The sequence below is a fragment of the Abramis brama genome (assembly GCF_963993115.1).
Source record: "Abramis brama genome assembly, chromosome: 15".
NCBI lineage: Eukaryota > Metazoa > Chordata > Actinopteri > Cypriniformes > Leuciscidae > Abramis > Abramis brama.
Genome location: NC_139977.1, coordinates 28,079,109 through 28,097,633, shown reverse-complemented (window position 1 = coordinate 28,097,633; position 18,525 = coordinate 28,079,109). Strand labels below are relative to the sequence as shown.

General features: G+C 40.4%; 1 protein-coding gene across 1 annotated transcript; it reads left to right on the top strand.

The window, feature by feature from the left end:
• Nucleotides 1-4,768: 4,768 nt before the first annotated feature.
• On the top strand, nt 4,769-7,442 carry casp21 (caspase 21, apoptosis-related cysteine peptidase). The gene is made up of 6 exons (XM_084137621.1): nt 4,769-4,914; nt 5,028-5,116; nt 6,231-6,365; nt 6,438-6,616; nt 6,708-6,831; nt 6,930-7,442. The coding sequence occupies exons 1-6, from the start codon at nt 4,862-4,864 to the stop codon at nt 7,169-7,171; spliced, it is 822 nt and encodes a 273-aa protein (XP_083993747.1). The 5' UTR covers nt 4,769-4,861; the 3' UTR covers nt 7,172-7,442.
• Nucleotides 7,443-18,525: the final 11,083 nt, after the last annotated feature.

Below are 18,525 nucleotides of genomic sequence, written 5' to 3'. Positions count from 1 at the left end.
TAACACTTTACAATAAGGTTCCATTTGTTAACACTGGATAACTATGTTACTTAACATAAACAAGCAATGAAAAATACTTCTAACACATTTAATTTAATTTAATGTCAACATTTATTAATACATTTTTAATATTGTATAATTTTATAATTAATATTGTTTAATGAACCTGCTAATATTAACGAACAATGAATGCTAACAGTTGTTTTTTTAACAAATTAACATAAAAATAATAATAATAATGTAACAAATGTACTGCTCATTGTCAGTTAATGTTAGTTAGCACTTTTAATAGGGACCTTATTGTAAAGTTTTACCATTTTAAAAAAAAAATATTTCTATATAGCTTTAAATTATTTTTATTTCAGTTTTAGTTAAGTACTTCAAATGTAACTTGTTTCAGTTAGTTGCAACATTTCTAAGGCAACACATTCTAAGTTTTGTTTGTTTTTTTAACGTAATATCTATATTTTATTTTATTTCAGCTTTATTTATTTATTACTTATATTGTTAACAATTACTGACATTTCAAACTAACCACACTAATGTGAAGTAGGAAATTTGGATTTTGTTTTGTTAGAAAATACTGAGCCCAGCTTGATATTTTCTTTCACAAATCAGGACAATCACAAAAGCTTTCCTAAGTGATTCCCTGCTGATTTTCTTCAACAGTGTATAATGAGCTGCTGAGATCATATATCCTGCTGAGTTCAGCTATCACATTTGCATTAGTCATTCAAGGCTGCATTTCTTTATACTTACTAAACCCACAACTACCTGTTTTTATGAACTATGCAACTTGTTGACCCAGCACTATATTTGGATTGAACTTCTCCTTATTGCTTGTTTGAAGAGTTTGACTTAAACCCAATAACCCAATTAATTAAAAACCACACACACACACACACGGTTCATTTTCTAGTGGACTGCAGTCACTGTGATGTAAGTTGTTATTGGTGTGTGCTTGTGAGAATTTTTAAAAAGTGGTTTGAAACAAACTCCACTAAGCTCCTTGCCTTATAGTATTAGTTTAGAAAAAAATCAATGCAGGCATTTAGAAAATGCAGCCATATAAAGCATTATATTAAATATGTAAACATAACAGCCTGCCATTATCGCAAAATATAAACCCGACAGAGTGATCAGGACCCTGGTGCGAAGTGAAATGGTCTTGTATCACCATGTTGGGGTTTATTTAGCAATAATGACTGCAATATTATCCCACTTACAGCACTACATGACTGCTTACTAAATAAATATGGGTAACACTTTATTTCAATAGTCCACTTTAGACATTCTAATAATGTCTCCAACTAATACTCTAATGAGAGTTAGATGACATGCAGTTGCAAAGTTACTTATAGTTAGTAGAATGTCTAAAGTGGACTAAAAATAAAATGGAACCTAAATATGCAATAAAATCAACAAAGCCGCTTGTTATAATCTATATTTTCATGATATGATATAAAATATCATGTGTGTGTGTGTCTGCACAAGTTCTTGTAATGTTCATTCAAACCTAGAAAACTATATTTACTGATCATAAAAACACTGATTCTGTTCCTCTCACACTCATTTCATTTATCTGTGACTCATCACACATTTTGTTTACAAGATGAAATTTCCACAGTGTTTTGTTCTCTGATCCAGGAATAGCATGAGGTGTCCTATCTGTGAATGCGTATCCACATTTCACCGGATGCAGAATTTTGCTTTAAAGCCTGTGACAGTGTGTCACTGCTAGCCTTGAGATACGGACAGAGACTTCTCACACTCATTCACACACATCTACATGTCTCTTACAAAGCTTAAAGGGTGAGTCATCATTTACTCACTCTCATATCATTCTAAACCCTTAAGATTTTTCTTTTCTTCGAAACCCAAATCAAGATATTTTTTGATGAAATCCGAGAAATTTCTGTCCCTTTATTGAAAATTGATTTCTGACATACTACGTCCAGCACTCAAATATGGTAAACGGAAGCTCAAGGATGCTTGCTCGATGCGTGGGAACAAACCTCATATATACATGTGATCATATAAAGCAATCTTATAGGTTTGGAATGACATAAGTGTAACTGATGACAGAATATTTTTAAATGCAACATCATAAGCCTAAAACATCATTTCTGTGCTACAAGTCGTGACAAATCCATAAATGGTGTTAATTAAAACATATTGAGCATCATGCTGATTTAGCATCTCACTCAATCCTTATGGTTTCAGAAAACTTGTACTAGGGCACACATTTTATGCACATTTATGATATTTTTTGTCTTTTTTGGAGCTTGAGAGGCAGGGTGCCCATGCGCTTTCATGGAAGAAAGAATTTAGAAAAGAAAGTCATACAGGTTTGGAATGATATGACAGTGTAATGAGAACATTTTTGCCTGAACTATCCTTTAAAATTAAAACCTAGTTAGAGATGTTCTTTACTGTTTCTTTTTTTGTACTGTGCAGCTCTTCTTGTATCCAAACCACTTTGTGCTCTCATTGATATTTGTGAGATACTATTGAGATTTGTGCTTTTATCTACAGCATTCTGTTCTTTATATAACTTTCAGATCTAAAGCCAACTGGTGTTTAAACAGAACAAATAAATTAAAACATCTTAGAATTGTAGATAAATTTGAGTTTGACATGGTCTCACGTTTGACAGGACGTGTTGTGGGTGACCCGAGTTCAAGTATTCCTTGTGTCATTTCTTGATCCCATCACTGCCCGTCTTCCCGTTGTTTCCTTTCCCAGTTTAGCCATACGGTTATTATAAGTCCCAACGCCCCAAAGTACAATGTAGAGCAGGTTAATGCATGTGGATGTAAAAGTTATTCAATAAACATAACATAATCTTCAGTTCCCCAAATACAAAGTACTGATTTAAGTGGATAAAATGGTCAAGGGTCCAGTGATCTGATTGGTTAGCAGCTATACTGGATCTAGGCATGAACTGGATTTAAGTGGCTCAGCAAATTGGATCTTTATGCCAGGCAGCTTTGAGAAAACAAGATTGTAGCTTGCTGCATCATGCATTGTCACTGAGCCTGCCTGTCTACTTAAGTATTATTACAAGACAAACATAAAGAAAAACAGCAACACTTTACAATAAGGTTCATTAGTTAACATGAACTAAGAATAAACATTACTTCTTCAGCATTTATTAATCTTAGCTAATATTAATTTCAACAGTTACTTGTACGTTATTTAAATCAAAGGTTGTATTTGTTAACATTAGTTAATGTACTGTAAACTAACATGAACAAACAATTAACTGCTGTATTTTTATTAACTAACATTAACAAAGATAAATAAATACTGTAACAAATGTATAGCTTATTGTTAGTTCATGTTAGTTAATACATTAACTATTGTTAACAAATGAACCTTATTGTAAAGTATTACCAGAAAAACTTTCGAAAAGCATCACTAGAAATGTGTTGTTTGAAACCGTAATGTTACCTACATAACACAAAAGAAAAAAAAATCATATTTAACATTTTATAAATATAATGTTTCCCACACTTGATCAACGTTTGCTGATATATTTGTAGTTGAGGGCCTATATGTAAATATGATGCAGTAGTAACCTAACTGAAAAGATGCATTTCATTTGTTTAATTTCAGTTACTCATGAGCTCAGCTGCAGCTTCCCCATATGGAACTTTAATAAGATTAAGATGCACTAAAATGACAATGCTATTCAGACTGTTCATTCGCCAGCAGAAACCTAATCAACACCCCCTAAACGACCATGGGGTCTTCAAAATTGGCACATATGGCAGGCTCAAAAGAGTCCCAGCCTCACTGCTGTAAGACCCCGAGATGTAATGCTAAGAACACTAATAAACAGTAATCTGTAGCTGTCTGCATAAGAGTGACACATGCTCACCACGCTTATAACCAAAGGCTTAGTACAGAAGAATGACTGTGATTGGATTATGAGTCGTAAATCTTTTTGACAGCACACAGACCATGAGCCCTTAACTGCAGTGTCACAATGTAATGACCTCAAACTCTTCATACAGATAGTCTTACTTATACAGATGCATTTATATCCTTTTAATGCAGCATATAACAAAGCATCTTTGATTTTACAAGCCACCGTTTCTGTTTTTCTGTACATGACCTTAAAGTTGTATTTGAAATTTATATATATATATATAAAACATAAAAAAACATGATTTCAAGATTAAAAACTATTTTTTATGTGCTTTCTGGTTTTCCGCAAGTAATACATTTATAGTGGCATGTTGAAATAAATGTAAATGATATTAAAGTGATTCTATGATCAGTGTAATGTATATTTACATAATTTGCTCTCTCTCTCTCTCTCTCTCTCTCTCTCTCTCTCTCTCTCTCTCTCTGTCTCTCTCTCTCTCTCTCTCTCTCTGTCTCTCTCTCTCTCTCTCTCTCTCTGTCTCTCTCTCTCTCTCTCTCTCTCTGTCTCTCTCTCTCTCTCTCTCTCTCTCTCTCTCTCTCTCTCTCTCTCTCTCTCTCTCTCTCAATGTAGTGGCCTTTCGGAGTAGATACTGCAAATTCCCAGCAGAGGGAACTATACAGCACAGTTCCACTGTCCACAACCATTGTGTTTTGAAGTAAAAAAAACAAAAAACACCTAAAACACTATAGAGTGCATGAATATGATGTTATAAAAACATTTTCTTGTTAATAAAAGGATATGAATGTTTTGTGTGAACCTTGTTCTGTAGGGAGCTGGTCACAAATCAAGTGCAACGCCCCGTCTGGGAGGCAGCGGACTTTGAAATCTTTCGCTGTAAAATGAAAGTAAAGGGAGAAGGAAATTTAGAATGAAAGAAGTGAGACTGTAGGAAGCTATTCGTCACTTTCAAGAAGACGCGGTGGTGTAATGAATGAATCTCAGAGTCTCAGAATGAATTCGCATGTTTCTGAAGATCACAGGTAAGACTCTGGTTAAAACAGAATGTTCAGATCATTGTCAAGCCAAGCATGTTTAAGTTATTTTTTCATTTTACTTTTGTTATGGTGTTTTAACTCGCATCTTGTGTTCACAGTGCTGTCAAGAAGTCTTGTGTATTTGAGCCATACAGGAAGCATAAAAACATAGGCAAATGTCTAATAATCAGTAATGAGCACTTCCCTGGTGAGTATTATCAGCCTGAACTATAAAGTTGTTTAATCTCTGACCTGCTTACAGTAGGCTATTTGGAACTGTTCTTTGATACATATCTGCCCTTTTGAATGGCTACAATAATTTTAAAGTTCAACTTAATGCTACACTCTAGGAAGAAAACAATTATATATGGAACCTTAAAGGGTTATGTCAGGCACTTCATATAGAACCTTTTAAGGTTCCCACCATGGGATAATTTTATGGATTATGTTTTAAATAATTAATTTTTGTTTGAATCTATTTTTTAATTTTGAATTAGAAATCTAATAAACACACTTTATCACTACAAAGAATAACCTCTTAAGCACAAAAGTATTATGTAATCATTTAAGACAATTCTCCTTATATTGAAACTTTTTGTCATAAAGTGTTCTTTAAAATTAAGTCAAGAACCCTATACATAGAGTATACTGTAGTGTGACTAATCTAAATTTCAACTTAAGTGTTAACTTTGCCTCTAATCTTGATTCTTGCTGACTCCAGCTCTTCTGTTTTGAGTTCTAATCCCACAGTGGTTTACAGTCTTGAGTTTCTATTCATGTGATTTTTTAGCACGCTAGTCCGGTGTTGTGGCATTTCACAGAGTATCCGTTCCTGAAAAAAACCCCTCTGGATTTTTCTAAAAACTGTTTAGTGATAATGAATGGTTGATTGTAAATTATATCTCCGTACACGGTTACATATGAAATAAATAAATAAATAAATAGTGATGAGTTTAACTGATTCAGTGATTCTGTTTGAGTAAAAAAAAAAAAAAAAAAAAAGCAGTCTCTGAGTTATTGGGTTTGAATCAGTCTAATGAATCCCACACTGATTCAGTGAGTGATTCATTAATTTGACTCATTCATTGAATTTTAAGTCATCGGGTGCGTTCGCAGACCGATAACATCAAAGTACCGCGAGAGAGCAGACGGCTCAGTATCAATAGATTCTCGCTGTACTTTGATGTCATACACCGATCGGTCTGTGCTGTGCTGATTTAATTAAGCTCTAAAAGAATCAATGGATTTGGTAGAAATGAAACTTAAACCAAAAACATTAAATTCCCTATACATCTATTCCTTAGTTATGCTTCTTGTTCCAGACTCACCACGTTTGCATAGGAAGGGCGGTTCAGTAGATGAACGCTTACTGTCGAGCACGTTCAAGTCCCTCGGTTTTCAAGTACAGGTGGAGAAGAACCTGTCGGCAAATGAAATGATTAGTGTGCTGAGAAAAGGTACAGTACAACGTCATTTTCAGTGTTCAGAATGGGTCATAATACCTGTATTCACTTATAAATATGCCCTAGTATCCAAGGAGAACCACACAGACAATTCCTGCTTTGTGTGTGTACTGATGAGCCACGGAGAGGAAGGAACAATCCTTGGATCGGATGAGTGCTGGATCCATGTCAAAACTCTGACCTCTCTCGTGACTTCTGACCTCTGCCCTAGTCTGCGGGACAAGCCGAAACTTTTCTTCCTACAGGTAACAGCCGCCTGCAAAAGAGAGAGAGAGAAGCATTTCATAACATTTTGTCTGTGGCTAACTAATGTTATTGGTTTCATTACATATTCAGGCCTGCAGGGGAATGGAATTTGACCCTGGTGTCGAGGCAGACAGCGAAGAAGCACCGGGGGAATTTTTGGGAATATCGGACGTTCCCGAGGCAGATTTTCTCTGCTGTTATTCCACAGTGGAAGGTTTGCATTGCACTGACAGACAGTGGCATAGTTGATTGCTTTTATTTATTTTTTAACACTTTCAACAAATGCATTTGAAAACATTTGTTTCTCTACAGGGTACTACTCGTGGAGAAATCCAGAAACAGGCTCTGTATTTATCGGTGAACTTTGCGAGATGTTAAAGGACTGTCATCTAGAGATTATTCAGATTCTCACAAGAGTAAATCATCATGTGGCTTTTCACTTCCAGTCTCGCACCACAGACCTGGATACACACATGAAGAGACAAATGCCGTGCTTTGCCTCCAGACTGACCAAGGATTTTTATCTTCATGTAGCAGAGAAGAAAAAGAAATAATATAAATAAAAAAATTATAATTTTCAATCACTGGCAGCAAGTCAGTGATGTGGTTTGAAAGGAGAGGCAGCACTTTATTAATATGTTAGTCCTCATATGCACATACACTTCATTATTAAATATATGTTAATCAAATGATGTACAAGATGGCAGATCTGAAAAACAGTCTAAGCACATGCAGTGAATTAAATACTTCAGGATGAACTTCATTCATTTGTTTTTTTCTCTCTCTTTTGTCTTTCCAAATAAAAATGGGTGCAAACTGCAAACCAAAATATGACATTATTCATAAGAGGCAAGTGAATATTTGATGACAGCTGCTAGACTTATGTATATTTCACACTTTTTTTATTTTTTCAGTATTTTTATTTTTTTTTACAGTATTTTTTCATAGGAAAAGTTTGAAAGTCTGGCTCTGGGACAATGGTGAAACAATGAAATCTATACATAAAGGCACTTGATTTGCATGGTAAAAATAAATAATAAAGTTTTATGTGACCTTGATAGCAAAAGAAAAGAGGCATGTTAGCTTTAAAAGAAATCAAGCCATGGCACATAAAGTGTCCACACTAAAGAACCCTTATATTATGTCTTTTATTTGGAATAACTAAAAGTGAAAGACAACTTTTGATTAAGGGTTAAGTAAAGTAGAATTATTGACACTTCATGAAGGGTAGTTCCCTTTCAAGGGAACTCGCGTTGCGTCGAGTTTGACGCTATGGGAACGCTTTGCGTGATGACGTCTTGAAGCACATGTAAAATCAGTCCAATGGTGTGGCGGAACGTCAGAGGCGGGTGACGTCACGTACCAGGAAGCTATAAAAGCCGGCCCGAAACAGAAAACGAAAGCTTTCTGAGTCTTCAGTTGCGCTCTGTGTGAAATCTGTCTGTATATTTGGTGTTGTCTGTCTATATCATATATATATATATTCAGTATGGCGAGCGAGCAGCAGTTTAGAGTGTGTGTCCATCCCTGCCCGCGTTATTTAACGGGAGGTGACACACACACTCTTTGTGTTGTTTGTTTGGGAGAGGAGCATGCCCAGTCAGCACTCGAGGGTGGTGACTGTGTGCATTGCTGTGCGCTTCCATTGCGGACGCTCCGATCCCGCTTGGCTCGGTTCAATCCCGACCATGTTCCCCAGGGCTCGGGTCCCGCCGCGGCTGAGGCTCGGCGGCGATCTCAGACCTGGGGTTCGCAAATGGATCTGTCAGTGGATGTTGAGACGGGCTCTGCCTTATCTCAGCCTCTTACTGACAGATCCAGTGCCTCTCATCAGGGTGTGGAAGCACGCGCGGCGGTTTCTTCCCCCCCGATAGAGGCACCAGTACTGCAACTATCCAGCTCTGAGGAGTTGGATGTTGTGAGTATTGAAGCTGAGTCTGAGGATTCGCCACCTCAGTCTCATGCGTGTGAGGAACTGCTCGATGTCATTACTAGAGCTGTTGACAGACTGTCTATTGAGTGGCCAGAAGATAGGCAGGACGTTCGTTCGAAAAGTAAGCTCGACGAACGCTTCCTGCCATCTCGTGCGCAGCCCCAGCGCAGGAGCCTGCCGTTTTTCCCCGATCTCCACACCGAGGTGTCGAGATCGTGGGCGAAACCAGTGTCTCACAGAGTTTATACACCACAAACATCTCACTACTCCTCAATATCTAAATATAAAGAGTATGGTTATGGGGAGATGCCGAAGGTGGAAGAGACGCTTGCGGGCTATCTCTCTCCAGCAACGGCATCTTCTCTGAAAGCTCCTTCACTTCCCTCTAAGCCAGTTAAAGTAACATCTTCCCTGGTTCATAAATCGTATGCAGCCGCTGGTCAAGCTGCAGCGTGTCTGCATACGATGTCCATTTTACAAGCCTATCAGGCTGAATTATTGGGGGATTTGGAGGAGGGCGGGGGAATTGGACCTGACACTGTGGCCGAACTTCGCAGAGCCACAGATTTGTCTCTCAGGGCCACCAAGGAGACCGCTAAATCTATCGGGCGGTCTATGGCAGCCCTGGTGGCCACTGAGAGGCATCTGTGGCTCAATCTAAGTGATATCAAGGATAAAGAAAAGCATGTTCTCTTAGATGCTCCGGTCTCCACTGTTGGTCTGTTTGGTGATGCAGTTAGTGTTGCGGTAGCAAAATCACAAGAAGCCGCTAAGCAAGCTGCTGCTCTCCAGAAACTTCTCCCCCGCCGTTCTTTCTATGAGGCTGCTGAGCGGGAGCAGCCTCACTCCTCTAGAAAGAGCGCTGAGCACCGCGCCACTCAGAAACAGAGCGTTTCCTCCCGTGCTCCCCCACAAAAATCTCGGGGACACGGAGGGCGCTCTCAAACCCAGCAGTCTTCGAGGGGTAAAACGGATCTGCGGACCGTTATTACCGCCAAGAAGGCTGCTGGGAAAAAGTCCTGATGTCTGAGGGCTCAGGACAAATGAGGGTAGTCCCCCCGAAGCAGAACGGTTAACACCTCTTTTCACGGTGCCCGTCTCTCTTCGGTGCCCTCAGGGGACCGTTCTGCCAACCCTGCCGCCTCCGGCGTTACAGGGCGCAGCGGTCTCCGGCGAGCACATATCTCAAGGTCCACCCGGAAACGTAGTGGCCTCGGGATGCCCGCCCCCTCTGAGGAGGGTGCTAGAGCAGTCTGTTTGGTCGTTCCCTGCCGGTGCGCCGTTACAGGGCGACGAACCGACTGCTCAACAGCAGGAGAAAAATACGGTGCCGTCTCTCTTCGGTGCCCTCAGGGGACCGTTCTGCTAACCCTGCCGCCTCCGGTGTTACAGGGCGCAGCGGTCTCCGGCGAGCACATATCTCAAGGTCCACCCGGAAACGTAGTGGCCTCGGGATGCCCGCCCCCTCTGAGGAGGGTGCTAGAGCAGTCTGTTTGGTCGTTCCCTGCCGGTGCGCCGTTACAGGGCGACGAACCGACTACTCAACAGCAACAAAATCCAGAAACCAGTCTCGAGAGACTGGTACCTCTAGTAGAATCTTTGACAGCGTGGAAGCTACTGTCAAATGTTTCTCGTTGGGTCCTGCAGACCGTGGAAAAAGGGTATTAGATACAATTCTAGTAACGCCCACCGCGGTTTATGGGGGTCCTGCCCACAATGGTGGGCCCCGAGCAGGTTCTGGTTATGGAACAGGAAGTAAACACTCTGTTAGAGAAAGGGGCCATAGAATATGTACCTCCCTCCAACAGGGAAACCGGGTTTTACAGCCGGTACTTCATAGTTCCAAAGTAGGACGGGGGATTGCGTCCCATTTTAGGTCTTCGAGTTGTCATGCAGCTCAAGTTCAAAATGTTAACATTGAGACAATCGTGCCACAGATTAGTCCGAGGACTGGTTTGTCACGATAGACCTCAAGGACGCATATTTCCATCCGTCCGTGTCATTGGAAGTTCCTGAGGTTTGCTTTCGGGGGCAAAGCATACCAATATCGAGTTCTTCCATTCGGCCTGGCTTTATCACCCCGCACTTTCACCAAATGCGTGGATGCAGCTCTGGCGCCTCTGCGCCTCCGGGGTATTCGCATCACGAACTACATCGACGATTGGTTGATTTTAGCTCAGTCGCATTAGATGGCGGTTCAACATCGAGATGTTGTTCTCGCCCATATGAAAGAGTTGGGGTTACGGCTGAACGCCAAGAAAAGTGTGCTTCTCTATTTTAGAGGACCACTTTTTTAGGCGTGGTTTGGGATTCAGTGTCGATGCAGGCGCGCCTGTCATCGCCACGCTTCGATCCTGGCAGCTGTGAGAAGTGTAAAGCTAGGCCAGCTACTCACTGTCTAACAGTTCCAGAGACTGTTGGGTCTCATGGCAGCAGCTTCCAACGGGATACCTTTTGGACTGCTGCACATGAGGCCCCTGCAGTGGTGGCTCAGGACCAGAGGGTTTTTCCCCGAGGGGCAACCCATTTCGCACAATCAAGGTCACGCGGTGATGCCTACGTGCCTTGGTTATGTGGAAGAAACCTTGGTTCCTGTCCCAGGGCCCAGTGCTGGGAGCTCCTTGTCGTCGCAAACTGCTAACGACGGATGCTTCCCTCACGGGTTGGGGAGCGATCCTGAGGGTCGCTCATCTCAAGGTCTGTGGGAAGACCATCATCGTTCCTGGCATTCTATAGCCTAGAGATGTTAGCTGTCTTCCGGGCTCTGAGGAGCTTTATCACAGGTCTCAGGGGACACCATGTGTAGTACATACTGACAACACGTCGGTAGTCGCCTATATCAAGGGGGTTTGCGCTGACACGCCATATCCTCTTGTGGTCCCAGGGGAAGTTGCTGTCACTCAAGGCAGCCTACATCCCCGGGGTCCAGAATATAGGAGCAGACACTCTGTCGAGACAGGGGCCGAGGCCCGGGGAATGGTGGCTCCACCCCCGAGGTGGTGGAGCTGATATGGAAATTATAAGTGGGTCTGTTTGCGTCTCGAGAGACGTCTCACTGTCCACTTTGGTTCTCCCTCACGCATCCAGCTCCTTTGGACTGGATGCTATGGTGCAGACGTGGCCGAGGCTACGTCTGTACGCTTTTCCCCCAGTTGCTCTGCTCCCGGGAGTTCTGGAGAGAGTTCGCAGGGACCGGGTTTGCCTGCTTCTTATAGCCCCGCGCTGGCCGGGCAGAGTATGGTTTCCCGATCTTGTGTCGCTCCTCGACGGGCCTCCTCTGGAGCTACCCGTCAGGAGGGACCTTCTGTCCCAGGCGGAGGGCTCGATATTTCACCCCCGCCCAGAACTGTGGAACCTGTGGGCTTGGCCTCTGAGGGGGCCCAGCTCATAGAGTCAGGTCTCTCAACTGAGGTTGTTGAGACCATTCTACAGTCCAGAGCTCCCTCCACGAGGAAACTTTATGCCCTGAACTGGAGAGTATTCACCTCTTTGTGTAGTGACCGTCGGTTGGATCCAGTCAACTGCCCAATTGGTACAGTTCTGGAGTTCCTGCAGGACCGGTTCACTGCAGGTCTGACCCCGTCCACTTTAAAGGTTTATGTGGCGGCCGTAGGTGCTTACCACAGTCCTTTGGGTGGAATGTCTGTGGGGAAAGACCCCTTTGGTATCTCGTTTCCCTCGTGGCACTTGGAGGTCCTCCTCCCTTTCGAAATCGGACCAGGAGGCTAATAATTTGCTTTGCCCTGTTCGGGCGTTAGACGCGTATGTCCACAGAGCTGCCCTGTGGCGTAAAAGTGACATTTGCTCCCCTAACAAGGGAGGTCCAGTGTCTAAGCAAAGGATGAGCAGTGGGTGGTTGAGACTATCTCACTTGCTTATGAGGCGGCTGGACAGCCTTCTCCTTTGGCTGTCCGGTCGCACTCTACGAGGAGTATGGCGGCCTCTAAGGCCCTTATATCAGGAGTTTCGTTACAGGACGTTTGTGATGCGGCAGGCTGGTCCTCACCGCACACTTTCGTCAGGTTCTACTCTCTGGATCTAGACTCTGCTCCAGGGTCTCATGTTTTGTCTTCCTAGTGCTGCTCACCAGATTTCACACAGGACAGACATTTGTAGCTATGGAGGCGTTGGTATAGACGTTCCCATAGCGTCAAACTCGACGCAACGCGAGTTCCCTTGAAAGGGAACGCCTCGGTTACGACTGTAACCTCGGTTCCCTGAAGAGGGAACGAGCGTTGCGTCACCTTGCCATATCTCCTTCATGCCTGTCAACACGACTTCAGACTTTACGAAGCTTTCGTTTTCTGTTTCGGGCCGGCTTTTATAGCTTCCTGGTACGTGACGTCACCCGCCTCTGACGTTCCGCCACACCATTGGACTGATTTTACATGTGCTTCAAGACGTCATCACGCAAAGCGTTCCCATAGCGTCAAACTCGACGCAACGCTCGTTCCCTCTTCAGGGAACCGAGGTTACAGTCGTAACCGAGGCGTTTTCCACTTTCTCTCTCTCCCTCTCTCTCCTGGTCCTGACTGCTTCAGAGCTCTGAGAACAGCCACAAGACAAAACAACTGGATGGAGAGGAAAAGGATCTGCTGTGCCAACATATAATAGAAGTAAAGCTCAATCAAGGAGAACCAAGTTATAATAAGAACCACACAGGTGCCAAAAGTTGCCATCCAGGCAATAACAGAACACACCTCTATACTTAGAGGTTTGAACTTCAGAAAGGTTACAGGATGAACCACTGTCAGGTAACGCTCAACACACATCATCAGACACTGAAACAGAGGACGACCAGTGATGAAAAGTCCTGTAAGAATAGTCCACACTATCAAGGAAATTTCAAATTTATACCTGAGAAGACAGATGAGACAGTACAGACAGAGAAGAATCTCACAAACAGAGAGGTTGAGAATGAAGAACTCTGCTGAAAGTCCATTGCCTGTTCCTGTTACTATAAGCCATATCAAAAAACATACAAAATAACTGTTAGTAAACTGTGTTAAGTATAGGCTACTTTAGAAAAAGTCACTTATTTTTCCAGTAAATGCAATGAACTCTTTATTAGGAATACATTACAGTACTGTACAGTTCTTATTAAAATATTTTCTTATTCTTGACACGCATGCGCACGAGTCTTTGAAGTTTATAAGTAGGCTAGGCCTACTCGTTTGGAGATTCGACAAATAGCTGTTGCTGAATTAAAAATGCTAAATTAAAGCAGGTGTTTTCAATGACTTAAATTCATAACATATAGGCCTACAGAATATAGAATATGAAATGTTTGTAGAGTAAAAACACTTCTCACCGTTCACCTCGCATTTCTCAACGTTGACGCGTCATCATGTTCTCCGGTAGTGGCGTAGGCCTACTGTGTGTGGACTGGCATGACATTCTTCAATGTGCCATTCTTCAATTCTGAAGTGCGTTAAGGTAAGCTTATTGATCGCGATTTTTTATTTTTTTATTTTTTTTAATTATATAGTCCTTTCGATATTTTCTGATTAGACCAACTGAGACATTATTTATGGAAATAAAAATCCGTATAGCAGATTTGTAACTTTTTTTTGTTGTGAACAATGGCTGTTTCTCAATTCCAAGAACGCAGAGAACGGACTTGTGTTCTCGTGGAGACCGGTCTTGCCAAGCTTCCTTGGAAGAACGAACTCGGAACCGGCCGCAATGACTTCTGGGACACCAGGCGAGTACTAGCTCAAGTCTGCATTCGATGCATCCTCGGTATCAAGAACACATCCGGGTTCTTTCATGCGTCCTCTGTACTTGCGTTCTTGAGAATTGGGTCTGAACTTCGACGGTTATGATGACGTAAAACGAGAACACAAGGACACAAGATCGCTGAAGAACGCATATTGAGAAACACCCATAGACTGTAAAAAAATAGGTTGTGAATCACGTCATGTTGGCGTGCGCGTGAGTGTGCTCGAGACAAATGACTTCAAATCAAAAGGCGAAACACTTGCTCTTTCCAGTGTTTGCCTGCTTCTTTTGGCAGAGGTAGCTATAGCCTACCAGTACATTTTCCTACTGTTGATATCTTTCAGAGAATATTTATGGTACCACCTGTATGGAAAACAAAGTGCAGCTAATTGTTTTTATTCGGAAAACAATAAATTCATTTGACATTCATCATTAGGCTACCCATCACCATGTTTGCATTTCTGTTTGATTTATAAATGAAAAAAGCAAAGTTTGTATGCCTTTATTTTCTCTCTAGCTTTATTTTTCTATGTGGTTCTTTGTTTGGCCTACATTAAAGTATATTGCCGGTTACTCTATTAATAAAGATGAAAATGAGACAAACAAAGCATTAGTGTCAGGTAGACAAAAAGCATCCCTAAGAAAGGATAGCTTACTATATTAAATAATACTGTGGTAAACATTTTACCTAATGTATTAATATAAATTAAACAATCATATTTTTTCTTGCACTATAGATTACAAGCTGAACCAGGTGTTGAAATTTATGAAGACCTTGGTTTCAATTGATTACAGGTAAATCGTCAGTTCTTCCATTATTCATGCATTTGTGTGTCCTAAAGCAGGTGTTTTCAAATGTTTAAAAAAATATGGTATGGCCCCCTCGAAAAAAAAAAAAAAACCTTTACTACAATATAAAAGCAATGTATGAAGATCCATTATATGGTTTGAAAAAAAGATATATTTAAAATACATTGTTTGCTAAATAATTGGCTCTTATATTGTCATACATATACATAAAATACATATATTTATTCTATTGCAGATTTATTTTTATTTATTTTTGTTAGAATAGGATGTGAATGGAATAGAATAATCACAATTAAAATAACCACAAGAACAGAGGGCACTTGTTTTTAGTGCACTACACAAACAATGAACACGACATGTTATGACATTCTTTACCCAGCAGCCAAAAATTGAGTTAAAAATGACTATATCAACTATGAAGACCTACAAAAGGGCAGTTTGCCAACCCTGTGAATGAAGAGAAGTGGCTGCACAAAACCAGGCAGAAAGAAACATGTAAGACTCATTGATTCCAGTTCCTTGCTGGCAGGAATTGACAGAATATACTGTAATGCTGTGATTGAACTGGGAACGTAAGTGATTACTAAAGTCACAGTAGTTATTAGAATGAGATAAAACGCTCTTCTCTTCATGTGGTTTTCCTTCTCTCTCTCTCTCCCTCTTTCTCCAGGTCTGGGCTGCTTCAGAGCTCTGAGAACAGCCACACAGCAGAAGAGGTTTATGGAGAGGATGATTATGAAGTGTGACAGGTACAGGCATTTAAAAATGGACATAAAACATGGGTTTACAAGTTCCAGAGACAACACACAACATATAGTGATCATTATCCAGGTAACAACAGAGCATGCGACTTTGTATCTGAGAGGTTTGAACTTCAGAAAGGTTACAGGATGAACCACTGCTAGGTAACGCTCAACACACATCAGACACTGAAAGAAACGGGCAGTGATGGTAAATCCTGATAAAAACATCATAACAGTCCATAGCCTTGTAAATACATTACCAAGCACAGCGTTCAGTGAGCGCAGACAGAACATAATCTCACAAACAGAGATGTTCAGAGTGAAGAATTCAGATGCAATTCCTCTTCCTGTCCCTGTGACAATGAGCCACAGAATATAGGAGTGTGTAGGAAGACCAAACAGGATACTGACGACATGTAATACAACATCATAGGGTGAAATGTGATAATATTTGTAAAAATCGGTTATGTTACATGCCCCGTTTGTCGGAGGTGCTTCATTCGAGATGTTCATCGTGTAACTGTCTTTGCATTCACCTGAACAAAAAATAAGTAATAAAATCAGACTTAATCTGCAGAAAACAACATTATTCTAGAATGTAAAACATTAAAAACTTTTAATTTACAAAAATGACAAATGTTGTAAACGCCTATCTTGACCCAGCATCTGATATTAAAGGTTTCATTAATTAGAAAATATATATTAAGTATTTGTTCAATATTTTTTTTATATATAATGCATATTATATTATATTATATTATATTCATATAGACCTCTAGCAGATTCAGCATTTGATCATATTAAGTCTTAAGAAATGTAATCTAACTATAGGTTGTACAATTTTATCATATTATATTTTGTTTGTAAATGCTGTGATTATAGAAATAAAATTTTGAAGAAAGATAGTTGGTTACCGGAATAGTAATAGTCAAATCTCTCCACTCTCTCAAATGAAATTTTCGGCTGTCGAGGAAGGTGATCAGTGCAGTTCTCACTCTGAATCCACAACGCTGCATATGTTATTTGTATTACTGTATGCAAATTTCAATATGCATATGGTGATTTATGAGTGTTAACATCTAGATCATAGAACTGTGAACATAAAACTATTTGATGCTGTGATCACATGACTTTGGAAGATGTCAGGAGTCAGGACTAAGTGAGATATAGGCACAGAAGTATAAGCTTTGCCACTGAAATGCATATGCAAAACCACAAACAAACAAAAAATATGAGAAGCAATTTTTTAATCTATAAGATTTTTTTTTTTGCACCTGAAGACATGCATATATTTCTTTAATACACAACAATATCAGGACAATATAGCTCTTTATAAAGTAAATAAATTGATGAATAAGTGAGTACACTCTTAGAAAAACGAACGTTTCAGTGGGGTTCTATATAAATGAAATACCCATACTTGGGATGTGTCCTCTGCACTTAGCCCATCCAACACACATTAGGAGCAGTGAACACACACACACACCAAGAGCAGTGGGCAGCCATTCGGAGTCAGGTGCCTGCCGGTATTAAGAATCAAACCCGCAACCATCAGGTTACCAGTCTGACTCTCTAACCATTAGGCCACGACTGCCCACAGAGTGACGGTCCTGGACCCTCAAAATGAGCACACCCATATCCTGTGGCATGCACTGCTGGGATATGAACCCAGCAGTGAACCCTAGGGTTCTTGACTTCATTTTAAACAATCTTTTATGCCAAAAAGGTTCTATAAGAAATATATCTTAAATGATTGCATAATGCTTTCATACTTAATGGGTTATTTAATTTTTTTCTAGTGATGCAGTTTATTTATGAGCTGCTTAATTCATAAAAATGTAATTAAAAAAAATAAATTATATTAATAATTATTTAAAACTAAATCCATAAAATGACCCCATTATGGTAACCCCTTTAAAGTTCTATATAGAACAATTTCTTCTAAGAGTGTATATTTAAATATATTAAAATATAGTTATGTAAATGAAATATAACATCTATCGTTCTATCTAAATATGTCTATTCATACCTGTTGGCAAAAACATTTTCATGCCATTTATATCATAGAGGGAAGATTGACATTTATGGCAGCTCCATGGAAATCCGAACATAGTGCTTTTGTTTTATTGAGAAGAACAAACAATGAACATGACAACAAACACATTTTGTGCAGTTCTGTTTAAATAGTAAGGTAATAAATGACCAGAGTTATGTCAATTACAGAGACCTACAGAAGGGCAGTTTGCCAACTCTGTGAATGTAGAGAAAAGGATGAACAAAACCAGGTAGCAAGAAAAATGTGAGACTCAATGAATCCAGTTCTGGAATTTTCTGCATTGGCAGAATATGTTGTAAAGCCACAAATAAACTCGGAACATGCGTGAGTAATAAAGTCCCAGTAGTTATTAGAATGAGATGAAATGCTCTTCTCTTCATGTGGTTTCCCTCCTCTCTTTCTCTCCCTCTATCTCCTGGTCCTGACTGCTTCAGAGCTCTGAGAACAGCCACACAGCAGAACAGGTTTATGGAGATGAAGAATAAAAACTGTATTATGTAAAAGTATGTATACATTTGCATAAAACAGGTGCGTATAAGCAGAGAAAACACACAATAGATAGCAATCATAAGCCAGGTCAAAATGGAACATGCAACTTTGTATCTGAGAGGTTTGAACTTCAGAAAGGTTACAGGATGAACCACT

Coding starts and splice junctions, on each gene's coding strand:
- casp21 (XM_084137621.1), top strand. CDS start 4,862: ATGAATGAATCTCAGAGTCTCAGAATGAATTCGCATGTTTCTGAAGAT. Junction 4,915..5,027: donor CATGTTTCTGAAGATCACAG/GTAAGACTCTGG, acceptor TTGTGTTCACAG/TGCTGTCAAGAAGTCTTGTG. Junction 6,832..6,929: donor CTGTTATTCCACAGTGGAAG/GTTTGCATTGCA, acceptor GTTTCTCTACAG/GGTACTACTCGTGGAGAAAT.